The 27,559-nt window shown below is 48.9% G+C and overlaps 1 protein-coding gene across 17 annotated transcripts in view; it reads left to right on the forward strand.

The window, feature by feature from the left end:
• LOC134017876 (bromodomain adjacent to zinc finger domain protein 2B) overlaps nt 1-27,559 on the forward strand; it is a 65,949-nt gene that overhangs the window by 6,611 nt on the left and 31,779 nt on the right. For 16 of the 17 annotated variants that reach the window (XM_062457969.1, XM_062457970.1, XM_062457967.1 and 13 more), the window contains exons 2-3: nt 3,315-3,358; nt 24,749-24,952. In XM_062457969.1, coding sequence (XP_062313953.1) covers nt 24,751-24,952 — 202 coding nt within the window. In that variant the 5' untranslated portion in view covers nt 3,315-3,358; nt 24,749-24,750. The remainder of the gene's footprint in view (nt 1-3,314; nt 3,359-24,748; nt 24,953-27,559) is intronic. The other variant, XM_062457968.1, reaches the window with a different exon arrangement.

The raw sequence follows: 27,559 nt of genomic DNA on the forward strand, positions 1-27,559 counted from the left end.
AGTTCTGTAATCCATCCCAGCTGTGTAGCAGACGATGGAAAAGACAACCTGCTGGAACATCACTGTTATTTATGACTCATTACTATAGAGGCTGCAGCTCTCTCTCCAGGCAGCGCAGTATCGGGGTCTGTTTTGAAGTGACGGTGGACAAAAGCCAGCGCCGTAACGTGAGCAGGTTTCAGCCCCAGCCTGGGTTCAGAGCCCGGCTGGGAAAGGCCTTCATCTGAGCTTGTGGAGTGACCTTTGTCGCTCCAAGCCCGGGGATGAAACGGCAGAGAAGAAAAGGAAGTCCTATCTGTGCTCCACTGATGTTGACACGGCAACGGGGATGGAGAGTGTCAGGAAGAGCCTGTTGTAGGTGAGGTGACTGTGTAGGTCTATTCTGGGCTCTTCTCCTCAGGATGTTACTGGTGCGTGTGCAGGGAGCACCCCCCCCCAGGCAGTACTAGATCCTGTGTGGAATCCAAATATTTAGAGCTGTTTTGAGCGTACAGCAGGAAACAACTCCTTCGGCGCTCGGACTATTATTTGGATATTGTGCGAGCGAGCTGCTGTTCAGGCTTTTCCGGACAGTGTAGCAAACGCTCCGTCCCTGATATCTGATCAGAACATCTTGGCAGTCGTTCAGTGGACTGGAGCAGAGACTGGACGACTGTGGGTGAGGACGTGGGGTCAGAGAGCCTGGGTAGTCGTGGGATCAAAGCCCTTCAGCCCAGGTACAGCCTGCCCCCCCTCCTGATCCAGCCTCCGTCACAGAGGCCTGGGTGACAAGATAACAGGTTTCTCAACACCGTCGCAGATAAGCCACGTTCCGTATCAGGGACTGATTCTTCCAGGTGGTTCTGAGCAGCGAGCCCGTGTTGTTGTCCCCTGCATGTGGAAGCCATTACAGCCGTGTGTGCCAGCCGTGTGTGCCTGCCGGTGTTTTGATCTTGGTGGTTGTGTGTGGAGTGGACTTGAGGATCTGTGGTTGCCGTGGCCACTCGATGATGATGATGATGTGCTCTGTTGCTGCGGTCAGCCAGCGTTCAGATGGAGCGCATCTCCACCTCCTCCTCTGCTCCCGACGTGGCCTGGTGAAAGACTAGACTGGTGATTTTTGTTTATCATCATCTGATTCGTGTCCATTAGTGAGTGCGTGATTGGACACAAAAAGGTCTGAATGTAAACAGCCTTTGTGTTGGTCCAGTGAAAATGCTCCAGGGTTGGGAGAGGTGGGCTGTCCTTTGGGGGTTTGGGACGAGGTTTTCCCCCAACATGTGTGTTTTTTCCTCAGATGTTTTCTTCGTCTGTTTTTCATTTCCAGGAAGCTCACCGTACAGGCAGAAGCACAGGGGGATGGCTTGGTTGTTTAATGACTGTCATAGCTACCCGTCTCCTCCATGCATCTTTACTGCCAGTGAAACCTTACTACATGGCATGTAACCTGAGAGAGCCAAGCTGGTGGATACGCGTGCAGTCAAGGGGGCCAGGGACACGGTACTCACAATGTCTCCTATCAACGCTGGATTATTCTGGATAGATTTGTTACCAAGCCAAAGCAGGCTGCGGAAAGGCATGTTTCTCTAATTAGTACCTGAATGATACCCTGCCTTTGAGTCAATGAAGATGAAGGCATTACTCCTTAGATACCATTAATTGGCTCGAAGCCATTTTTGAGTTGAGAGAAGCATCTGGCAGTAGGGAAATGGCTGAGCCAACAGCAGCCAGGAGCTAGATAGCGGTGACTGAAAGCAAATGGCCTGGGCTCGTGAGCTCTGGGTGCTTTAGGAGCGTCCTGTGTGCCTTTCTGAACAGCGGCCTGACAACACTTCCATGAGGGCAGTTCCTGGAGAGGGGTGTCCAAGGAGCCGCAGGTATCAAGGTGTTAGGAACATGAGCCTGTGCCTGGATCTAGGCCCTGGGCTCACCTTAGGTCAAATATTGTTAGGATTTAGCCTTTAGCTGTGAAAATAAATCATTGATAATAAGGATCTGTCTAGCTCCAGTAATCCAGTGTCTGGATTGTTCTTTCAGGAGCTGTACTGGCTGCAAGTGTGGCCTCGGTTAAGAGGCCGGTCTGGGAACGCTTGTTTTCTCCTCTTTGTGATTGTTGGCCACACTTAATTGGGATTTTATTTTCTCCCTTTTCTCATGATTTTCATGTTGAAACACAACATCCTTGCCTTTCGCCAGGCTTGGCCTAATTGGTGTAATATTGTGTCCACGATGAGCATGCCCATGGAAGGCTGGCTTGGCATCTTTATGGTGACGTCATAACATCATCACCACAGTGTACTGGGCTGTAACCTTAATTAGTCGCATGCCTGTTGTAGTCCACATAACATGCCTGCTGTAGTCCACATAACATGCCTGTTGTAGTCCACATAACATGCCTGTTGTAGTCCACATAACATGCCTGTTGTAGTCCACATAACATGCCTGCTGTAGTCCACATAACATGCCTGTTGTAGTCCACATAACATGCCTGTTGTAGTCCACATAACATGTCTGTTTTCAATATTCTACTCAGAATGCCGTTTTCCCCCCAGATTGTGCGGACCCTGAGTGATGTGTGGAGGAATCAGATGTACTTGAGTCTGTTGCTGACACCGGCGTTAGAGAGCCCCGGTCTTCAGCTCCTTTGCATTCCAAACGAAAGGAGCCCAGAAGAAAATGATTCTAGTGAAAATAATAGAAATATGCTGGCTCGCCAGAAATGTAGGGAGGGCTTGTGCTTGTGTGGTTGTTTCTGGTGATGGCAACTCCCAGGATGGTGTGTGTTGGGCAGAAGGAAAGAGAGGTTTATAAAGCTAAGATTACGGCACGCTTGTCTCAGGAGCCAGAAGGCCACTAAAGGGAGAAGAGATGCTACAAATAACCACAGCAGCAATTTGAGATGAAGCGTACAACTGAACGTTACTGTAAAATATGATGCTACTCTAGACGTCTTTGTGGATGACTAAAATATAATCACTTAACCAGGATACAAAGTGGACTACTTCAGTTTGGGTTGGTCTTCACAGAGTGTGTTTTGCTGCCCTGGCCACAGTCAGACGATAGTCCTGTTCCAATTTCAGCATGAAGTTTTTCCTCACGGTCGGATTCAGCCCTTTGTTTTCTTTGATCCCCATAAATGACCACTCTGCTGCAGTGTTTTGATTTGCAGCTGATGTTGAAATGGATCAGGCATCCCCCTGGGGGGTTAAGCCTCAGAAACATTAGCATTTTTATTTTATTTTCATGGCGCTTTCAGGGAGGAATTATGCTGAATGAATAAATCAATAAAAATCAAATAAAGCAATTAAGCTGACTGTTGTTGTCTTGTCTTTCAGTTTGCAGAGTCGTGATGTCACAGACCTGAGGACGCTGTCCCCTGGTAAGTGTTTGTTTGAAGTCCCCCCCCCCCCCCCCCCCATTCCCGTTTTAATTCTGTATTACAAAATTGCAAGTTTACTTTGGTAAATTGGAAATTGTAAGTCTTGAAAGGATAGGCTGGACAAAGTGGTACTCTTCAATTAAAAGCATTATTTAGGTATAGGATTAGAAATTTCCAATTAGACCTAGATTTAACAAGGTCCTCTTTAATGGAATTAGTTTGTGCTACATTACACTTCTCTGAGTTGGTGCATTTCTAATGAGTTCTCATCTTGTATAACATTAGCATGTCAAAGTTTCGAAACATATTAATCTGTGAAAGAGGCACTTTCTTACTTTTGGGGTATTTCAAAATAAATTACTGTCAACCAAATTGGAGTAATTGGTAAGGGGCTTGAGCTGTCCTTTGCCTTTTTGTTTTTGAATTTGAAAGTGAGCCACTTTGCATACACAGGCTTTGAACAGTTGTTGCTTGGCTGACTCTGTAAATTGTAGTGTTGCCCCCAGAAAATGTGAGGAGGGATCTCTCAGACTGTCTGACTTACGTTTTCTTTTTTCTGACTGCTGCAATTACAACCACATGGTGTGAAAAGCCCTTGTCAGAGTTATTTGTAGTGCCAGGCAAGTATGTACAACACATGTTAACACACAGAGAGTCCGCCATGTTGGGAGAGAGATTCATACACAGCTCCCGATGGGGTGTTGTTGTCAATACAACCGTGGAGACCGTTTCGTGTCTAAACAGGTTTCTCAGACGACGGCGAGGTGAGGGAGATCAGGTAATGGCAGTGTTCTGGAGACGGACTGTGTTCTGGAGACGGTCTGTGTTCTGGAGACGGGCAGTGTCCATGCTGGACTTCCTCTTTCCAGTCGTCCGTTTTCCCTGTCATGCCTCCCTGCTCTGAGCAGAGACGTCAGAACAACAACTCCCAGAAGTCAGCAGGAATCTGCACGTCTCCTGCCTCTAACGCTGTTCCGCTGTACTACAGATGGCTGACGAGGAAACAGTAAACACAAGGCGGCCTGTTCTCATTGGACGAGCGCTGTCTGTATGTGGGTGTTGGGGCTGCTCGGACACGTACAAGGTTAGCTCGTCTTGATCTGCAGGCAGGGCCCATTAGAAGCTTTATGTGCCCGACCCTGGCAGGAGACAGGTCACCCGCAGCTCTCTGGACAAACACAGGCGCTACGGCCGGGGGAAATGAGCGCAGCTCCCGGAATCCTATCAGCCGTGATGCCGGCCCTGTGTGTGTGTGTGTGTGTGTGTGTGTGTGTAATAGAAACCTCCTGGGATTTACAGTGGCAGTCATCAGTAACCTTCAGTTTACCTAGAGACCTGACTACACCACGGAGAGAAGAGGAAACGTGGCAGGAAGAGATGAACATGAAGGGAAAGTGAAGATGGCTGTAACAGAATATCACAGGCATCCAAAAAACACAGACATTAATGAGAAGAGCGGATAATATGAACTAATAGCAATAAAAGAAAAGATGAGAGGATGGAGGATTGTGAAGGAAGGCGAGCGTTGAGAAGGATGGAGTAATGGAGAACGAACCGGTGGGAGGAGAAGAGTGGAGTGTGGAGGAGAGGAGAGGGAGAGGAAGAGGGAGGGTTCTATCGACTGAGATCACTGTCCTCTGTGTGTGGGGGTGGGGGGCGAGGGCATTGAGCTGCCGAAAAGCCAGTGTCATTTTTCTATTTCTCCTTTTTAAAATATTGATGTCCTCCTACAGTTAACGGTGTGGCTTCAAAGAGTGTATTCTGTGTTGGGGCCTCAATGGCTAACAGATTGCTGTGGCTCTGTAATATGATGTGGTAGTAAATACTGGAGCCCCCCCCCCCTGTCCTGCTCAGTCCCTGTCGGGGATCAGGGCTGAGGAGGGGCGAAGGAGGAGGAGGGGGAGAACGCCAGAGACAGCGATGAAAGAACTCTTGTCAAAGTTGAATCATGGTGCCACTGTTGTGGAATTCTGGTCTGGCTGGAAGGACGTTAAATCAGCAACAGCGACCAGTGAGTCATTCATATCTTAACTTGACCTTCTACACCTTTCTAACAGCTGAGAACACACCGGAGCAGTACCGAGACCGGGCTTGGTTAGACCGGGCTTGGTTAGACCGGGCTTGGTTACACCGGGCTTGGTTAGACTAGGCTTGGTTAGACCGGGCTTGGTTAGACCGGGCTTGGTTACACCGGGCTTGGTTAGACTAGGCTTGGTGAGACCAGGCTTGGTTAGACCAGGCTTGGTGAGACTAGGCTTGGTGAGACCAGGCTTGGTGAGACCAGGCTTGGTGAGACCAGGCTTGGTGAGACCAGGCTTGGTGAGACCAGGCTTGGTGAGACAAGGCTAAATAATTAATTGGGATGTTGTTTCTGAGGTTGTTTTGAAGGCGCTCTCTTGTCGTGCCACCTCCTCGTGGAGCCCAGGTGTTTTTAGACACTAGTGAATTATGCAGCGCCATGCTTACCTCACCTACCTCTGCAGCTCACAGTTTGGCGCTAGCTCGTAATGCGCTAATTGTCAACAACTGTGGTCAACACACAATATACACCCCCCCCTTTCTCTCTCACTCTCTCTCTCTCACCCCCCCTCCGTGACAGAGCAGGTAGACGAGTCGCCCCATGACATCTGCCCCATGACATCTGCCTACTTCTTCAGAACACACATCCACTGTGTCCACCTCATGAAATCCAGCTCCGATGTGTCAACTGTGTCGTGTGTGACTGTGTGTACACCTCCCCCTCTCCCTCTCCAGAGCACGCCTCACTGCTAATTTGTGCACAGACAGAAAGGATTATTTATGTCTCTTCTGAAGGGCAAATATAGAGAGAAATAATGCACCTTAATGAAGCATGCGCCATGATTCAGTGGTTTCACGGTCGCGCCTCAATTTGCCAAGTGATTGTAGGTCATCTGCAGCAAGCCATTCATCTGCATAAGGAGAGGGGGTGAGAGACAGAGAGGGGGTGAGAGACAGAGAGGGGGTGAGAGACAGAGAGGGGGGGAGAGACAGAGAGGGGGTGAGAGACAGAGAGGGGGGAAGAGAGTGAAGTCACGGTGTGGAGATGTCAGGCTAAGGTGCGTTGAATAGGAGCATGGAGCAGGAGGAGCAGTGTTGAGAGGGACAGCGTGAGGAGGATGTGTGGAGAAGCCAGGGCCAGGGGGACTGTGGTTCACAAGGATGGGCCTCGGGGTGGAGGGCGAGGGCCAGGGGGACTGTGGTTCACAAGGATGGGCCTCGGGGTGGAGGGCGAGGGCCAGGGGGACTGTGGTTCACAAGGATGGGCCTCGGGGTGGAGGGCGAGGGCCAGGGGGACTGTGGTTCACAAGGATGGGCCTCGGGGTGGAGGGCGAGGGCCAGGGGGACTGTGGTTCACAAGGATGGGCCTCGGGGTGGAGGGCGAGGGCCAGGGGGACTGTGGTTCACAAGGATGGGCCTCGGGGTGGAGGGCGAGGGCCAGGGGGACTGTGGTTCACAAGGATGGGCCTCGGGGTGGAGGGCGAGGGCCAGGGGGACTGTGGTTCACAAGGATGGGCCTCGGGGTGGAGGGCGAGGGCCAGGGGGACTGTGGTTCACAAGGATGGGCCTCGGGGTGGAGGGCGAGGAGGGGGGTCACACTGGGTCCCTCATAAGTGCTGTCTCACCAGCAGATCCCCGTGACCCCTCTGTTAAAGCCCTCTGACAGGATGAGGGGCACAGCATTCAGACGGCAGTGGCGCTGCCTCCCCCCGCAACTGCCCCCAGGCCCCCCCCCCCGGTGCCCCCCCACAACCACCCTCTTTAGAGCCACCATGCCTCCAGAACCCCTCCCTAACGCCCACATTAAACTCAGCCAGTCGTAGTAGGATAGACTCATGCTAGACACTTAAAGGGTGGGGGATTTCCACAGCCCCTTCTGTACCATGATTAGATTAGAGTGTGGTTCCCCCCTGGTCTTGAGAACCTCTGTTCTTGGGGAAGCTTCAAGGTGGAACTGGGAACCTACAGGGAGTAATTATGCCCCGGGATTTAAACCTGAGGGATGGGCTCCAGCCAGCTGCACCACACACGCTAATTTGTTGTCAATAAAGTAGAACTAATCAAGACGCTTCCCCTTCAGGGGTCAGAGGTCTGAGCGGGGCGGGCCTTAGGACAGCCCTGGCAAGGTCCACAGGGGAGGGCTGTGTTCAGGAGGAGGGCTGTGTTCAGGGAGGAGGGCTGTGTTCAGGGAGGAGGGCTGTGTTCAGGAGGAGGGCTGTGTTCAGGGAGGAGGGCTGTGTTCAGGAGGAGGGCTGTGTTCAGGGAGGAGGGCTGTGTTCAGGGAGGAGGGCTGTGTTCAGGGAGGAGGGCTGTGTTCAGGGAGGAGGGCTGTGTTCAGGGAGGAGGGCTGGCCCATAAGGGCTTCTCTGTAGTGGGGTGTGCAGATGGTGAGCAGGAAAATTAAATTTTCTTTAGTATCTTTCAGAGTTGTTATGGCCAGCTGCCTGCCATCCCACTTTACTGCTGGCATTGAGACTTCACCAGCAGAGACACACACACACACACACACACACACACACACACACACACAGAGAGAGAGACTGACTTCATCACACAATGCACAACAGACACGGTGCTCTGCTAAATGAAAATCCTATAACACGCAGAGGGCCCAGAAAAGACTCGCTGTCCAGATTCCCCCTCTTCCCCTGTTCTGTCAGTCTGATTTAAACCCTCCATGTTTCCAATTCCTATTTGCCTCTTATCATTATTCGAGTGTGAATTTAAAAAATGTGGAAACCTCGCGGGCCTGCTGGTATACGCATCTGAAAGGGTTCAAATAATATCAATGCTAATAAAATGCTCTTCGTCCAGGGGCTGCATAAATGCCACTTAGCTGGATGAGGGCTGGATGAGGGCTGGATGAGCTGGCAGCCTGCGGTGCCTACAGAGAGAAGATCTGTACTGTCAGCGCTCAGACAGGCTGTGGAGGTGAGACCAAGGTGAACGCAGACTTGCAGAATGGTCGGAAATCATTGATATTCTGACTCGGAGGGTGCAAATGGCTCGGTGGCAGATGGAGTCTTTGTCAGGGAAGAGAAATAGCAGCCAGGGAGCTTCTGCACTGTTCTGTTCTCCCCCTGCAGCTCAGCGGTCGGGCGCTGACCTTCCTTCTCTCACACACATCCCTCGCGCTCTTTGATCAATTATCCCAGCACCACTGTTTACTAGGGATGTGGAAAAGGATTAAAATGTCAATTTTTGGGTGGAAGTTAGTAGGTGGAGGCCGGAAGCTGTTGTTTGCGTAGTCATGACTAAATAATGAGAAGAAAAATAGGGAAAAAGCGTTGTCATGTTTATAATCATTGCTAGGAGATCTGTGATAAAGGATCAGGCCATTTTTATGTTTTTATTTTTATGTGCTCCTTTTATTGTCCTTATGCTGTCACTTCTGAGAGTTTCCACTCTGAGAGTCTTGTGGGGTAGGCTTTTCTGACACTTTTTATTTGACCAAAATCATTTTCTTCAGCCCTTGAAATGAAGGAGTTTCTGCACACCTCTGCTCTAATGCAAAATATTGTTACCTTCAGTCCAACAGAGTGCAAACAGCACGACATATACCTCAATCTCACATGAACAAGCTAAGGGATTTGCTATTTGCTCTGCTCTCGACTAAATCCACATGTGAATTTCACAAGTGTTTGCAAGAAAATGAAACGTAAGCATGCATGTTCTCCCTTGCCAAGCACTGGAGATGCAGGGTTTGTGAGTAGCTTCGATATATTTGTCTTTTGTTTAACTATTAGGATAATTGATTTGACAAAACCTGCCTCATCGTTAAACAACATTTGTAATGGATTACCTCTAATGACTTAGTTAGACATCTAGTTGCAAATGAAGGAAGTTCTCTCTGCACATTTGTTCCAGAATTCTAATCACGCTAATGCTGCTTGTCTGTGTGTATTTCTGATAATCAGACTCCTAAAGTGGCTCATAATGTTTCAGTTTAAGCTGACGGGTATGTAGGCCTAGTGTATTCTTTGTGCAAATAATAATAATAATGGTAATGTAGTCAGAAACTGTAAGTGTATGTTGTTGCAGAGAGAGGAAACATGCCCAGAATAAAGCAAGGGAATGCAATCATCATTCTTGGCTGAGATCAGATTCAAGGTAGGAGAGAAATATTGAAAGGTCAGAGGAAAGAAATGAGGAAAAGAACAAACGATGCAAAAAGCGAATGACACCGAGACCCTGGTTTTAATATGGATGCATTTCAGCTTGATGGTTGATTTCATTAGCCGGTCTCATTGTTATGCATCGACTGTTCTCCTGCAGCAAAATGAATATTGTATTCACATGCCCTGAATATTCAGGAGGAAATGTTTGGATTTTGATGGCATCCTTCAGTTCAAAAGGAAGCTATGCTTCCCTGCTCTTCATGCAAACAATTAATGCAATTCCAACAATTGTCATTCAGTCCAGATGTTGTGTAATTTGTAGAGTGGCGTTAAGGTCTTATTTAGCCAGGCATATTATGTATATGTTTCAAAGTGTGTATTATATTAAAGACGTGTGTGGGTGTATATAATTTATAGACACACACATAAATAAATTGCTAAATGTGTGGGAAAGCTGAAGGCCTTCCTGAGCGTCCGAAGGCAGAGTGTGTGTTCTTGGGCGGTGTGCGCCCTGGGTCTCTGCTGTGGTACAGCTCTCTGCTTTTACGGAGAGATGAACCTGCCAGCCATCCCGACCCACGCGTTTACGGCCCCATTTACAAATGCTCGGCGGGGCTCGCTGGAGAAGCAGCTCTGTCTCGCTCCACAACAGCCGTCTCGTGAAATGGATGGTGTGTGGAGGCTTTACCCACACTGTGAACCAGAGAGAGTTCACTGTGGTGGCTCCCCCTCGTCAAACGCCTTGACTGTAAAGGCCTGGTGCAAGGCTGGCTGGACTAGCTCTGGGGCCTGGTGCAAGGCTGGCTGGACTAGCTCTGGGGCCTGGTGCAAGGCTGGCTGGACTAGCTCTGGGGCCTGGTGCAAGGCTGGCTGGACTAGCTCTGGGGCCTGGTGCAAGGCTGGCTGGACTAGCTCTGGGGCCTGGTGCAAGGCTGGCTGGACTAGCTCTGGGGCCTGGTGCAAGGCTGGCTGGACTAGCTCTGGGGCCTGGTGCAAGGCTGGCTGGACTAGCTCTGGGGCCTGGTGCAAGGCTGGCTGGACTAGCTGTGGGGCCCAACAGGAGAGGGGGCCTCTCTGCTCAGCCAGGGCTCTGCTGTCCTCTAGCCTGTTAAAGATTGTGATTGTTCAGAGGGAGTGGATGGTGTTTCTGTGGGTCTGGATGGAGGGTGAGGCCAGGGTACCATGCCAGGCATCTGTCCTCCCTGGTTTCAGGCACGGCTGCACACAGCTTCGAGAGGCCAGCCTCGTCCAGGCGGCCCCTCGGCCCACTGAGGTGCCGTGGTAACGAGAGCTGTGTGCAGCTCAATATTTTTTTTATTTTCTTTCCATTAGCGAGGCTGTGTGTGCGCGAGGCGCTCTGTTTCACACTATCTTCCTACACCTGCACCTGCTATGACAACAACAGCAGAGAAAAGACTGCTTAAAGGCCAGACACACAGATGTTAGGAATACCTTTACTAGCCAACATGAAAATGCATTGCCAAATATGCCTGAGATGGCACTGATATTGCTAATATTATTTTATGGCACATCACAAATTATTTATAATTAGATAGGCCATTCGTAACAGGATAGAACAGGGTGTTACCTAGTTTCCTTAGCAAGACAGAGTGTTTGGCGAGGAGAGGATTGGCGCAGAGTGTGTGTGAGAGTGTGTGTGAGAGAAGGCACTGTGAGGTGCTATGACGGGGTTCCCAGGGTCCTGTGGTCACAGGTGACAGTGGAACCTCACTGTTCCTGCATGCAGATGAGCACAGTGCAGATGAGCACAGTGCAGATGAGCACAGTGCAGATAAGCACAGTGCAGATGAGCACAGTGCAGATGAGCACAGTGCAGATAAGCACAGTGCAGATGAGCACAGTGCAGATGAGCACAGTGCAGATGAGCACAGTGCAGATGAGCACAGTGCAGATGAGCACAGTGCAGATAAGCACAGTGCAGATGAGCACAGTGCAGATGAGCACAGTGCAGATGAGCACAGTGCAGATGAGCACAGTGCAGATGAGCACAGTGCAGATGAGCACAGTGCAGATGAGCACAGTGCAGATGAGCACAGTGCAGATGAGCACAGTGCAGATAAGCACAGTGCAGATGAGCACAGTGCAGATGAGCACAGTGCAGATAAGCACAGTGCAGATGAGCACAGTGCAGATGAGCACAGCCTTCCACTACCTCTGCATCTGACATCACAGGGAGCCATCAGGTGTGTGTGCACGTCTGTGTGTGCACGTCTGTGTGTGCACGTCTGTGTGTGCACGTCTGTGTGTGCACGTCTGTGTGTGCACGTCTGTGTGTGTGTGTCTGTGTGAGTACTTCAGGAATCCCAGATCACTTCACAGCCCCAACCTGGGAAAGCTTCAGACTGGCTGTTGACGTGGACTGGAGATACTCGGAGCCCTGAACAGTGTTGGTGGAGGATCCTCACCCTGGTCTCTCTAGTGGTCTCTACTAGTCTCTACTGGTCTCTACTGGTCTCTACTGGTCTCTACTGGTCTATACTGGTCTCTACTGGTCTCTACTGGTCTCTACTGGTCTCTACTGGTCTCTACTGGTCTCTACTGGTCTCTACTAGTCTCTACTGGTCTCTACTGGTCTCTACTGGTCTCTACTGGTCTCTACTGGTCTCTACTGGTCTCTACTGGTCTCTACTGGTCTCTACTGGTCTATACTGGTCTATACTGGTCTATACTGGTCTATACTGGTCTCTACCGCTCCCACAGACAGTCAGCTTGCATTTGAGTCCAAGTCAGGTGTCTAAGCCCTGTGCCACCACCATAGCTCAGAACAGGTTCCGTACTGTCCCCATGTGTGGACACACAGCATGTTCTGCTTCAGATATGGGAGTCAGGTAGCTGAGCGGTTAGGGAATCGGGATAGTAATCTGAATGTTGCCAGTTCGATTCCCGGCCGTGCCAAATGACGTTGTGTCCTTGGGCAAGGCACTTCACCCTACTTGCCTTGTGGGAATGTCCCTGTACTTACTGTAAGTCGCTCTGGATAAGAGCGTCTGCTAAATGACTAAATGTAAATGTAAATGTAGATAGCCACAGCTTTTGATAAATGAAAAGTTTCTCTTACAAGTAGGGATTTTAGATGTGGTTCCCACAAGAGGCTGGTGTGCAGCAATCATTCATATCTGGGAAATGTTCTTCTATTAGCATGTCCATGTGTATCCCGCTCAGGCTGTTGCTGTTGAGTGGTCACGGGCGTCACGCGCCCCATTTAGACCTGGCAGAGACAAAGACACACAGGAAAGACCAAAGCGGCATGATGGAAATGTTCATTTGGAAGAGAGAGGCTTCTTTTTAGAAGATGGCTCAGAGGCAGACAGGAAATTAGTTATTTTCTTCACACATTCATCAAAATAAAAATAGCCTGATGAGTCTCCCCAGTGACTCTCAGCCCTGAGTACTGTCGCTGTGTAAGCCACAGCTGCACATGCCATGCGCTCACTGTTAAATCTCAGATGAATTTCAGGTGTTTTTGAGCAATAATAAATTCATCCCTCTCTGTTCCCTTCCCCCCTCGCCTCAAATCTTCGGTCTTCGGTTTCATCCTCTAGAGGAGATTTTTTCATTTAATTACATTTTTGGGAGAAAAACAATAAGGCCTATTTCATTTAATAACCCCCACAAATGTCATTTGAGTTCTACCTGTGTGCACAGTTAAACAAGCACAGAACGAGAACAGTACCCATTGTACACATAACAATACTGTTCTACACAGGCTCGTGACACCACCGTCTCTGATAACCTTTCATTTACTGGCTAAGCGGGTCTCGGCTCAGACTGGGCTGCAGTCATTGGCTCTGCAGCAGAGACTAATGCGATCCAGGGGATCAGATAATGGAGGAGTGCGGTTTAGATTTTGGAGTGCCTCCTTTTTCCCCTTTGACGTGACGCATGTGTGAGGGGTGTTGGTGAAAGGTGTGGGCCACGGCCTGTCCTTCCTGACATACAGAAGAACGCTGCTTTGACTGTACAGACTTGATAACGAGCTCTGTTGAACTAATGATAGACTCAGAACTCTCTTTAAATGGCCCTTTACTGTTTATTTAGAAGAGCTAGTTGCTGTTCTCTCATATTTTAGCACCTAATTGCCTTATTGTGTCATGATTCATGTGTTAAAAAATGTTCTCCTTTAGAAATGTGTGCTCTGTGATGTAGGACACAGTATGTTCACCTCAGTACTGCATGTAAGGCAGCCTCTGTGTGTTTCAACCTCATACAGACCTGTGACCGATAGTGACCTCTCTGTAGTGGCTAGTGTCCTTAGCAACTCAGATCACATGTCAGCCTGCCTATGCCTGTGGTTGGCCCTTAAACAGGAAGAAGTGTCCCTGCAACAACTGAGGAGAATAGTCATAACTGTACATAGAGATGAGGATTGGAAACAGTCAGGATTACCACCGGTTAAAAATACCAACTCTTTTATGTTTTCTCTTAAAAGTGGTGCCAGCTTGCTGTGAAAGACTGTGGATGTTCAGAATGTGTTCATGGCTTCTAAATTGTCATTTACACTTAGCTCTGGGCTACCCCTGGGCTAACCTGGGCTCTGGTTTTAAGTGGCACTCATACAAAGTAGAAATTAGGCCAAATGTGAGACACTCCATTTTATTCATCACAGCTGAATACAAATTGCTTCATTGTGTGACTTTTGCCCAAAAACATCATAGGGCACATGTTACTTGATAATTGAATTCCCCTGAAATGAACAAAAAAAACATCAAAGCCTTTTTTCTTCTTCTAATAGTCACCCTCTTGCGTAACCTCTGTTGTGTTTAGCAGCTCGGCCCAGGTCTTGGTGAGGAGGAGTCTGGCAGTGTGTTCTTGTAATGAGACGGCCTCACTCCTAACTAATGTGTGACCCTCTTCAAACAGGAAATGTGCAGTTTTAGTATTGAAATATCAGACACCATCCAGCCGTTTATCCATCTTACGTTGTTGCTGTAATTTTACACTTATTAGTACAACTCAGTGGAGCCGAGCTGGTGTGATTAATGTCAGCTTTATATGCTGCTGTGATTGTGTGGACGAGACCATTCCACTTGTGTTTGGCTTCGTCTTTTAGAACGCTTCTGAAAGGATTCTGCACAGTGACCTTCACAGTTGTTTTGCAAGGGTTTGCATTTTTTAAAATATTTTAATCAAGCCCTCAAATCCGACTGTGTATTCTTAAAGGCAGTTCTCTATCCATGCAGGAATTACAAAAATCCTGTGCAAGGTATTTTTCCCCGTTGCTGTTGATGTAGACATTTCTCTAGAGTCTGTCTCCTCTTGATTATTATGCAGATTTGCCACATTAAGGAGCAGTGTTTAGTTTAAGGTTATACTAGGTTATATGCTCAGAGATAATTGCTGTGTTTCTGCACACTTGAAAAACACCTCCAGAACCTGATGCAAAAAGGATTCTTCAAACCGCGAGACTTGAATGCCATTTGTTCAACACATTGGTTGAAATGAAATCCTGTGCTGTGGTGTAATTGGTACTACACAGCGTACGTCGCCATCTTTGTTTCTAGTCAAGACGGTGATGGAGAGACTGGCTGGACTGATAGTGTTGTGATTCAACGTGCAGGCTGAGCTGTAGGGCTGGCGCCTGGCGCCTGCTGAAAACCATTCGATTTTGTTTTGTGTTGTGTTGTTCTGGTCACAACTGTAGTGGTTCTCTGTGTCTTCAGGGTCCGTATAGGGGAGGGTGTGCTCATGTTAATTAGAAGTCAATTCACAGCATTGATTAGATGATGCTAATCAGGGGTGATAGTATCTTTAAAGGTGAGTCTGGTAACGCCAGCAGCTGCTGCCAGAGAGCGTGATTCCCCCCAGTGACATGTCTGACTTCCTCCCAGGAGGGAGGGCCTTCTTCTCCAGCGCTCTCCTCCTGTGGGCTGGGAGGGAGGGGAGCGCGCATTACACATCCCTGAAAATCACAACCAAAAATACACATATATTTAGAGTATTTAAAAAAAAAAAAAATGTTTAATTTAATGTTTTTTGCCTTAATTAAAAAAAAAATCTTTGTGTGTGTGTGGGCTTCACATATGTTTAGTATGCTGTGTCTTCACACTGACGTGTGTGTGTGTGTGCGTGCGTGCGTGCCAATTGTGCGCACATTCTTCAGCATGCGTTGATAGTAATGTGGGGGCGGGCCAGTGTTTGATTGACAGATGGAGTTGAATGGCAGTCAGTCAGTGTGCTGCAGCTGAGCAGGCGAGGCTGAGCAGGCGGGTGGGGGGTGGTCGTGTGCTGGGACCAGCCACCGGCTCCACGCTCTCCTTTGTGTGCATGCAGGGGCCATGTGGCTAAACTCCTCTGCTGCCCGTGGAGATCCTCTCTTTCTTGTCAGCCTCCCGCCAGTCTGGCTCAGCCCTCTCTCTCTGCCCCTGACACACTCCCAGGCCAGGCGCCCACAACACATTAACTTCAGAAACCCCACCTCAGATTCACACAAGGACAGGGTAGGGTATTTAAGGTGCGCTTTGTGTGGCTTGTGAATCAGGCCTCAGCTCCTTTCAGCCTCTCCCTGTGGAGCTGTAACAATGTCCCAAGAGGGCTGGCTGGACCCTGGTTGTCCAGGGCTGACCCGTGTTTTTGTAACCATGCTGGGGCCACTCTGGAAGGTCCAGGGCCACTCTGGAAGGTCCAGGGCCACTCTGGAAGGTCCAGGGCCTCTCTACTGTGAGACTGAGGTTTCAGTTCATGGATGTTTAATTCCATGTTTTTTTCCCGCACCCTTTGTAGCACGGGGGTTAGTGTAGGAGCAGCCTGTGTATATTTCCTGTAGAGTGTTGATGCAGATCTGCAGGTTGGAAGTGAATTCATGTGTTCCTGTTGTGTGAGAATGCATGATGGGCCTTGTAGCCTGGGCCCTTTTTCAAAGGCAGAACAGTTTATTCAGTCCCCTCACTTCTATCTAAAGCACTTTGCAACACTTGATGTTATTTTGCCTAATATCAGGCTGTTCAAACCTCCCTGTGGCAGCCAGGTGCCAAGGCCAGATTTACACACTCCAGCGCTGAAGTGAACTTGGGTAAATGTAGCACTTAAGTGATTGAGTGTGGGTTTTTTTTGTGTTTTTTTTTTTGTTGTTCTCCACTATCCTCATTCTCCCCTTTCTCCTTTTCCTCCGCCTCCTTTTCTCCTGTGTCCCCCCTCTCGTCTTCCTCCTCCTCCTCCGCCTCCTCTTCTCCTGTGTCCCCCCTCTCGTCTTCTTCCTCCTCTCCCGGTGTGTGAGGTACGCTCTGTCAGGGATGTGGTGGATGTTTATTGCTCCATCCGGCTGCAGAGCAGCTCCACTCTCAGTGTTGCTGCTGTCGTGTGATTTATCCTCTGAGAGGAGAGATGGACTTCCGTCTGCAAGCCTGACAGACACATCATACTGATGCTCACCTTGATCCTGCACGCCTTGTATGCCAACCCCAACACTGTGGTGAGGCACAACCAGGATGAAAGCTCTGCTCCTTCCCTCCACATAAATAGCAAGCAGACATGTTGTTGTTTAGCTGGTCGTATAATGCGTGAAGGTCATTGATGTGGAGCTGTCCTGCCCTAAACACAGACAGGAGCCTTCAGCCTTACTGGTGTTGCTAGCCTGGTGAACTAGTCTAAAACTAGCCTACACAGGCCTGTGGTGTTGCTAGCCTTGTGAACTAGCCTACACAGGCCTGTGGTGTTGCTAGCTTGGTGAACTAGCCTACACAGGCCTGTCGTGTTGCTAGCCTGGTGAACTAGCCTACACAGGCCTGTGGTGTTGCTAGCTTGGTGAACTAGCCTACACAGGCCTGTGGTGTTGCTAGCTTGGTGAACTAGCCTACACAGGCCTGTGGTGTTGCTAGCTTGGTGAACTAGCCTACACAGGCCTGTAGTGTTGCTAGCCTGGTGAACTGCACAGTACTATCTTTCTTTGCTCAGGATCTTGGACTTTGGGTGTTGTGTTTCCTCATGACAGACAGCACCATTGTTACTACTGTAAAGCTAGTAATGACTTCTGGAGAAAGGACTTCACCAACAGTCTTTATGACCAAGACACAGCAAGTTGGCCCATCATACGATTGAAAATAATCCTGAACTAGACTACTGTGTGTACCCATCAACTGATGAGTGGGATTAATTGAGTTTCCTTTATCACAGGTTGTGCAACTTTCTGAGGAAAAAAAAGTTAAGTCTTTTATGTTGGTTATCTCTCCAATAGTTTCCCTAATGAGAAATTGCCAATGAAGATGTCTTGTGTGTGCTACAGTGGAATGAAAGCAGATAGAGAATGCCCTTGGGCCTGACTGGTTTTATTTAGCGGTGGAGAATGACAGATAACCTTTGCACCGGCGGCTTGGTCTCATGTTTAATTTGTAGCTCTGTCTCCTGTCAGGTGATTGCATTCTATAAATATTCAGGCTGGTTCTCCTGTTTACATGCAAATATACACCATCCCCCCATCATATTAGACTGAGGAGCCTAAATGGTGAATGTGTTTCTGAATCCCAGCCTGGTTTTTGAGTCATAGTCCAGCTGCATTAACACCTTGCTTTGTGTGGATAATTGAAGTTGCGAGTTAAAGCTATGCAAATTATGTTTTGCTTGGAAGAGCTGCATTTTTATCACCTACATTAACACTTGGTGGGAACTTGAAAATATGTTTTCTTTTTTAAGAGAAGAAAAGTGTGAATTTTAGACGAGGTAAACAGACCCTTTTGTGTGGGCTGAATGTCTGTCTGGAGTACTGCTACTGTATGATTGTATTACTGGGGTGTTGAAATATTTCATATCATCACAACAGCCTTAGAAGTTACATTTTTCATCAAAGGCTTTGGAGTTTTACGTTCCAAGAAAATAGGTTTTTGAGAGTGACCTTGTGTGGTTGTCTTTTAGTAAATTATAACTTGTTTTAAATATATTTTTAAAAGCTAGCCAAAGGAATTTTGGGATAACAAAATGCACGCTGGTTTTCATAGCATTAGACGCATGTCCTCTATAGCTTCTCAGATGACAACAGAGTGTCAGGCTGGCCACGCTCAGGCTTCGGAGACTCTCATTGTTCCAGGCTGAAAGCAATTGCCGTTTCTCTTTTTTTTTTGTCTTGCCTCTCACATGCGTGTCATCTGCATTATGCATATCATGAGTGAAAGAACCTCCAATCAGATCGCTGATGGAGGTCTCCCTTCTTCTGTCTCCCCTCCCCTCGCATGTCCCACTCTCTCTTCCTCTGTTCTGCTACTGTCTCTTTCTCTCACTCTTTGTCTCTCTCTTTTTGTCTCTCTCACTCTCTCACACACACTCCCACGCACACACACTCACACGCACACACAAACGTTCAGAATCTGACATGCTAGTATGCTCAGAGTTGTGTGAGCAGGTAGAGGTGGTGTGGCGCTGCGGTGGCAGTCTGTCTGCAGCTCCTCCCTTTTCAGTGTCAGACTCGTCCGTTGGTTTCATTCGATGTGACACAACGCGCCTGTGTTTCCTTCCCGTGATCAGAACCAGAGCGTGGATGTTGACACGGACGTGGCGCGGCCCTCATTTACACACTTATTTCCTCATTTCTTCCTTATCAGTGGCATCGCTGAGATGCTGCCTCTGGGAGAGGAAGAGTCGCGCAAATGATTCAGGAGTAAACAAGAGGCCTAAGATGGGAATTTGTGTAATGTAAAGTAATAACACAGTGTGATTATCTCTAACAAGCATAGGCCTGCCATGCCATCTCCTCGCCTCTCCTCTCTCCTTCCTGGAAAGGCTCATTAGGGCTGGCTGTATATGCACCTAAACAGCATCTGTTGTGCTGGAGGTCTCCAGCTATAGGCCCGTATCTACTGCCAGGGGTATTCATGACGGCATACAGATGTAATAAGACAGACATTAGCCTCAGTGTAGCCTAGACTCAGACCACAGTAGGGAGTTGGTCTCGTAGAACAGAGGATTAGACTGAGGGATGAATGAAGTGGCTAGTACTTCTTTTTCTACCTCCCCCGCTCTTTCCATTTTCCTATTCCCGCCTCTCTCTTTCCTTTTTTCTCCCCCTCTCTCCTCTCTCTCTATTTCTCTCAACATATCTGCCTCTTTCCCCCCCCTCTCTTTTGATCTGTATTTCTCTTTCTATCTCCTTGTCTCCCTCCCTCCTTTACTTCTCTTTGTGTCTAATTAGGAACGTGCAGGGGCTACATATTTGATTTCTAATGCCTCCTGTTGACGGGTCATGGGCGGTTCCAGCCCTGCGGATGTGTGTGTGATGGATGTCAGTCTGGATGGAGCATGTGGGGGTCCAGTTCCTGCCGTTCCGCCCCTGCTTCCCTCCTGATGGAAATGATGGGCGCTCGCCGCCTCTCCTCTCGCCTGCCTCAGCCGTGCTAACGCCGCGCTGTGAAGGACAAATGTGTTTCTCCAAACATTTGTCATACTGAACTTCCACATCATTCATCAGAGTTCATTTGCCTCACAAACTACCCCTCCCCCGCCCTCTCCCTCATTCACGCCCGCATTCGATACTTGTCTCGGCAGTCGATGCGACTAGAAATTACTTTTTTGGCGTGAAGGTCCTCTTAGAAGATGTATGCTCCCCGCGGAATGATGAGGACAGAAAGCCAGCCTTTTGTGTTTTGTGGGTCATTGTTAAGAACAGGAAGAATGGAGTATTATCCCCGTATTATGAACAGACCTGGGAGAGAGTGTGAGATGTGTGCCCTTGTTTACTAGGTCAGAGGAGTGAGACCCTGCCTGCCTGCTACTACACCGTCTCTGGCTGTGGAAGGCTAATCTGGGAGGTGTGTGTGCGGCATGTGTGTGTGCACAGTGTGTGTGTGTGTGTGTGCGTGCAATGTCGTGTGTGTGTGTGCAAGGCGTGTGTGAGAGTATGTGTCTGTCTGTGTGAGATATGTGTGTGTGTGTGTGCTGCAGGATCAGTGCAGTATTCAGGGCTGGATGTGTGTCCCAGCGAGGCAGGCAGGGGACCCCCCCTGTGGTGGAGACTGGGCTGGGGGAGGCTGAGGGATCCTGGCCATGTGAGGCTGCACTGTGCAGCCATCTGCCACAGCACATAGGGGCGGGGCTGTAGAGGCACATCCTCCCTCCATACCCTGGGCTCCTCTCAGACCAGAGGTCCAGACGGGAGAAACAGACCAGTTTGTTGTGTGACCATCCTTTCGGAGGGATCTGACCATGTGAAGTCGATGTTTCGTGAATGACACACAGCATGATGGCATTTCCCCCTCACCTGGTGACGGCATGGCCCTCATCCACCACCACCCCAACCAGGGCCGCCCAGGGCCCCATCTGTCCCCCAGGAGGGAGGGGGAACATGGGTTCTCCTCAGGCTCGCAGGTCAGTGGAGGTGCAGGCCTGACTGGCCCTCCCTACACATTTTCGGGCAACGCCAAAATGTAGTTGTTTGCAATTATACCAAATCTACATTTGAGCAACATTCTAATGTAACGTGTTTGTTCGTAGAAGTTTTTATCCAACGCGACGTACAGGGGAGATTCAAACCGGCAACCTCTTTATCTGCAGTGAAACGCTCCACCACTGAGCCGCTACCCAACCCTTAAGGTGTGGTTGCAACAGGCCTCCAACATGTTGCTGAGACATGGGGGGGAGGGGTGTGTGGTGGTGAGCTGACCTGGTGTCCTGTGTGAGGACCTGGACTGGTAGGAGCCTCACACTCAGGGCTGATCTCAGGCTCCAGGCCTCAGGCTCCAAGCCCCAGGCCTCAGGCTCCAAGCCCCAGGCCTCAGGCTCCAAGCCTCAGGCCCCAGGCTCCAAGCCCCAGGCTCCAGGCCTCAGGCTCCAAGCCCCAGGCCTCAGGCCTCAGGCTCCAAGCCCCAGGCTCCAAGCCCCAGGCTCCAGGCCTCAGGCTCCAAGCCCCAGGCTCCAAGCCCCAGGCCCCAGGCTCCAAGCCCCAGGCTCCAGGCCTCAGGCTCCAAGCCCCAGGCTCCAAGCCCCAGGCCTCAGGCTCCAAGCCCCAGGCCTCAGGCCTCAGGCTCCAAGCCCCAGGCCTCAGGCCTCAGGCTCCAAGCCCCAGGCTCCAAGCCCCAGGCCTCAGGCCTCAGGCTCCAAGCCCCAGGCCTCAGGCCTCAGGCTCCAAGCCCCAGGCTCCAAGCCCCAGGCCTCAGGCCTCAGGCTCCAAGCCCCAGGCCTCAGGCCCCAGGCTCCAAGCCCCAGGCTCCAAGCTCCAGGCCTCAGGCCTCAGGCCCCAGGCCCCAGTCCTCCACAAAGTGACTCACACCAGGCTACACACACAACCATTAGAACATCAGGACCAGACGCCGTCATTACATCCACAGTTATCATTTGCTGTATTTATAGACAGGTGGAGAGTATTCATGCACTTACTGTATGTTGTTATTATTAGTGTGTGTGTTTGTGTAGCCTGTGTAAGTGTGTATTGTATGTGGGTGTACATATGTGTGTGTATTGCATACGCTGTGAGCGAGCAGGTGTGTGCGCTAGTGTGTGTAAAGCACACTAGCGTATATACTGTATGTGTGTATGAATGGCATATTTGAATGTGTGAGTGAGAAGGTGTGTGTGCGTGCGTGCATGCGTGAGGCTGTAACAGAGATCTGGACTGCCAGAGAGACAGGCCAGCCAGTGCAGAGCTGCAGCAGTGTGACCAGTGAGCCATGAGGCGCCTCTGACATTGAATGGGGTCAAGGCACTCTGCGCTGCCTCCTTCCTCTATGCTCTGCTCCTTCCATTAGCTGAGAAGACATTGTGTCCGCAGTCTGAATCCTGCTGATCCATGCTGATGACTCTGTTGTGGGATTATCACTGTTGGCATCAGCCATCTGTTACCAGGGTGGTGGTTAAGAAGGCTCTCTCACACACACACACACACACTCACATATAAACAGCACTAGAACACTTTCTTAAACACACACACACACCCTCACACATCAAACAACACTAGAAGGTTTCCTTAAACACACACACACACACTCCAAACTACAATAGAAGGCTTTTTTTAACACACGCGCGCACAGTCCACAATTACAGGCATCATAGACGTGATGTTTTCACAGCTAACCTGCTCCTGATCCTCTGCCATTTAAGCAGTCACTGGTGTTTTGTGGGGTGTGCAGGTTGTACTCACATGTTCATTAAGAATACAGGGATGTGTGTGGCACTTGTGTGTGTCCAGTCCCTGAAGGCTGCCGGGGGGAGAGGCAGTGTGTGTACCGTCCTGTCTGTAGACGTGATTCTGATTCAGCCTCATCCATTTCTATAAATCATCCCTGGACCATTAGCAAACATGGCTTTCTCCCTGGGACCAACAGCCTGCTGTGTGTGTGTGTGTGTGTGTGTGTGTGTGTGTGTGTGTGTGTGTGTGTGTGTGTGTGTGTGTATAGTCGACCGTGTGGGCACACCTGCGCACACACACACACACACACACAGCCCAAGTCAAATTAATGTAGACACTCATGGTGGTTCTATAGCACCAGGAAAACCACCACTGAGCCATAGGCTTAATTACCTATAACATCAAGCTAATTCTGCTGCTAAACCCGTTTTAATCTCTCATCATTACATCGGGATTGGCTTTTTAGAATGCGGAAAAAATGCTCTATTATTTCAGCAATTATCATCTCTGCCACTGCGTGTTAGTCGGATTGCAATAGCCTTTTCGCTTTCAATGTTGTCAAATGGACTGTCAGTCAGTAATCAGTTTGTGGGATTGTTTAAGGAAACACCTGTTCTCTTGTTATTCCTCAAGACAGAGAACCCCCGAGACAACTGGCCGTTTGCTTTTGCTACAGAGAAAGAATTACCCAAGAGGAAATCATTTCTGCAACATCTCAGCAGAATGAAGAAGTGGGCAGACATTGAGGAAAAGATAAAATGTGTTTAGAATTTGTTAGTCACGCTTCTTCTTATTCTCAATCCTAAGGTTCAGTTCCTTTACAGCCTGTCTGTGTCTCTGCGGGTTAGTGGTGCTGCATGATCACCAGAATAACCCCTCACATTTCATGTAGCTTCTATACATCTAATTTGGACTCTTAAAATACGCTGTAGAAAGTGTAGTATTTACGTGTTTACATTTAAATCTGATTCATTCGGTGCGTGCTTTTATCCAAACCCACAAAATGTGTGCATGTGCATAACATACTAATTCATTGAGATACCTTTTATATATATGTATATGATTTGTTACCCTTCAGGAATGAAAAATCAGTAGTGTTGTTATGAAGACTAGGCTCTTGTGTCAAGGATGTTCTTTGAGTAGTGTGTGATTGTGATTATGACACACACACACACACACACACTAAGACTATCTCTCCCCTACACACACACACACACACACTGAGACTATCTCTCCCCTACACACACACACACACACACACACACTGAGACTATCTCTCCCCTACACACACACACACACACACTGAGACTATCTCTCCCCTACACACACACACACACACACACTGAGACTATCTCTCCCCTACACACACACACAAACACACACACACACACACACACACTAAGACTATCTCTCCCCTATACACACACACACACACACACTGAGACTATCTCTCCCCTACACACACACACACACACACACACACTGAGGCTATCTCTCCCCTACACACACACACTGAGACTGTCCCCCACTCTGCAGGAGAAGGCAGGGCCTTCTTTCATGGCTGCAGCCTGTGTGTCGTTTACGTGGCATCAGTGTTGTTCCTGGCCAGGAACAACACTTGATATTCAGAGGGTAGCTTTGTCTCGCAGATTTAATCAGCTAGCCCACTCCTGCAGCAGAGGACAGGCGCCAGGGACATGGAGGAATTGTTTATGTGTAATGATACAAAAACCAAACTGTAAAGCCCAGTTTGGAAGGTTGGGGTGCTCGGGGGGGAATTTCAGGATGATATCCGTAATGGAAGGATCCAGAAGATCCAGCGGTGATGAAAGGCTTCTTCTAAAGAGCCCGGGTGGGTCCTGATCTGGGTGGTGGGCAGAACTACTGGGGTCCATGTCAGCGCAGAGCCGTTGTAGTAGAGCCGTTGTAGCAGAGCCGGTGTAGCAGAGCCGGTGTAGCAGAGCCGGTGTAGCAGAGCCGGTGTAGCAGAGCCGGTGTAGCAGAGCCGGCTAGCTAAAGTGTGTCTGGAGGTGGCCTGGCCAGTGGCCTTGCCTCAGCACAGAGACGGTGGAGCGTCCTTCACATGTAACAGGGAGAGAGTCTCAGTGGGGTGTGTGGAGGGAGCGCTCCTCCTCCTCCTCCCTCCTCCTCCTGCGCGTGGAAGCGTGCTGACTGGATTGTGTTTGACAGATATGGAGTCTGCAGAGCGGCTAGCCTCCCCGTCGACAGCCTCGTCCTCCCTGCACATGGCCTCCTCCACGGTGTCCTCAGCCAGCTCCTCCCCGGCCCCTGCCCCGGCCTCCGCCCCGGCCCCAGCCTCAGCCCAGACCCCCTCCTCTAAGTGCAGCACAGCCCCCAGCCCTCCCAGCCTGGCCTCCACTCTCACCACCTGTGGTATGTACCCGCTTCCTCTGACACACTCTCACACACACACAAACACGCACGCATGCTCGCACCCACCCACGCACACACATACAAACACACACATACACACGCAAGCACACACATACACACACACACATGAACGCTGACACACATGCTCACACCCACGCGCACACACACACACAAACACACACACACCAGAGTTAAATCATTGAAAATTAAATCGGGGTTTCCGATGTACTGTCAGTATATGACATCACATTATGCGAGGGTTTTAGTAATGTGATTTAGCCATAAACCATAACCCTAATTATTTCTATGCTTTATCCACCTTTTCATTTTCCTTATATTTTGTCATTCTCAAAATATTTTGGGAAGAGCTCTCTCGAGTGTTAATTACGAGCGTGTATCGTTATGCGTGCAGGAAACACCCTTTCCTATCCAGTCTCACACTGTTCTGACAGTTTAGGGCAGGAATCAAAAGGCTGTTGTATTAATGAACGGCAACAATTAAAAGCGTGTTTGGTAGATGTGCACCCTGGCGGATGTGTGTTGACAACCTTTAGCTCCAGTTTAGCCGGTGAGATCTAACGTGTCATCTTCGCCTAGCGAGAGCGTGCACAAGCCTACATCCTGGCTTTTCTCCCCATCCTAATTGTGGTCAAAGCTATTATGCAGTGAGCAGCACTGATGCAGGAGCTGTCAGATTACCCTGACCAGAAAATAACATGCAAATTTCCAAACTGTGATTTGTGTGGGGGTTTTTTTCTCTATTTTTTGTGCTCCTCTTTCATGATAAGAAATGCCAAAGAAATAGTGTGTATTTTTCGTCCTGCTGTTACAATGAAGAAGCCATGAGAGATTTTTCCTCATACATTATACATTTTCATTCCCCTTCACACCAAACATGCTCTGAGATTTTTTCAGATAAGCTATTTTGGACCGAGCACTATATTAAATGGCGAAAGCATAGTGGCACCTCTGAAGTCACGTTGCTTCAATGAGACTAAAGAGAATTGAGTTGTGCTTAGTGACTCCAGCCCTCCTGTGTAAATCTGAGGAGAGAGATATAACTGTTAACACCCCATCCTGAGTGATTGAATTACATTCAAGCTTCCATAAACTCGTAAGCTTACTAACTACACTTACAATATTAATTCTTGACTTTTCTCGGTTTTCGTCCTACTTCTCAGATTGTTCAATACATTTAATAATGGAATTGATAGCAACTGAGTTTGAATTTGTTGAGAGCTTTTTGATTCAAGACTTCATCCGTTACTGATGGATGGTGGAGCAGAGAAGATTGGCCTGATTTAAATCCGAACACACAATCTTTTTATGTGTGAGTGACATGAATGATAAAAAAAAAAAAAAATGTAGCATTTATCCGTTCAGTAATAACCTTCCTTTTTTGCGATGAGGTCACGGAAGCAATTAAAAAGTATATGTTGATGGATTGTAATTGACAGGGATGTGGGATGTTTGCAAATCCCCTTAGAACGCATTATACAAGATACAAGGTTAAGAGCATCAGAAAACTGCAGCTTCTCACACTAGGGCCAAAACGCTGTGCCAAAGGAACGGTTTTAGAAATCCATTTTCTTTTTTTTTGTATTGACTGCTGCTGCTCCCTGAGGATTTATGAATGTTCAGCTCGTTGTGATTGAGATTGGATGAGCATAAACTCTCCCGTGTTGTAGGGGACAGTAGGACAATTCTGTGTTTATTTGCATCCGTTTGTGCTAATGTCCAGTACCAAGATCAAATGCATTGTACTGTAAAATTCAATTTCAGGAATAAAATGTATAAATCCTAAAATGTATTTTTTATGTGTTATATCAAACAGCAAAAGCAGAGGTTTTGGTTGTGTTTTGATGTCCTGCAGTGACAGCATAATGTTAGTCATGATTCATCTCTGGACATTCTCACTGTTAACCTACCTTTATTTGCGAGGCACAGCGCCCCAAAATATTGACTATGCATTGTACCCGAATTACCTTAATGGAATTGTAAACAGCAGTGCAATTTCTTTTGATGATTTACGATGTAGTCAATACTTGCACCCTTACAGTGCAGCTACAGAATACTCCTAACATACAAGGTGGAGGTGTGGGGGTTGATTGGCGGGAGGGGGGCAGCAGGGGAGCACCCCGCCTCACACGGGCTTCACAGAGCAGTCAACAGCCTCATGTCACACTGCAAACACACACGCATAGATTGAAGGAGAATACATAAATAGAGAGAGAAGAATAGAGCAGGGTGGAAGGGGGTGGGGGAGGGTGCTGTAATGGAACACATTACACAACCCACACCCCGGCCTTGTGTCCTGTCCGTCTAGTACAGGCCTGTCCGTCTAGTACAGGCCTGTCCGTCTAGTACAGGTCTGTCCGTCTAGTACAGGTCTGTTCGTCTAGTACAGGCATGTCCGTCTAGTACAGGCCTGTCTGTCTAGTACAAGCCGGTCCGTCTAGTACAGGCATGTCCGTCTAGTACAGGTCTGTCCGTCTAGTACAGGCCTGTCCGTCTAGTACAAGCCTGTCCGTCTAGTACAGGCATGTCCGTCTAGTACAAGCCTGTCCGTCTAGTACAGGCCTGTCCGTCTAGTACAGGCATGTCCGT

This window comes from Osmerus eperlanus, chromosome 3, assembly GCF_963692335.1.
Source record: "Osmerus eperlanus chromosome 3, fOsmEpe2.1, whole genome shotgun sequence".
NCBI lineage: Eukaryota > Metazoa > Chordata > Actinopteri > Osmeriformes > Osmeridae > Osmerus > Osmerus eperlanus.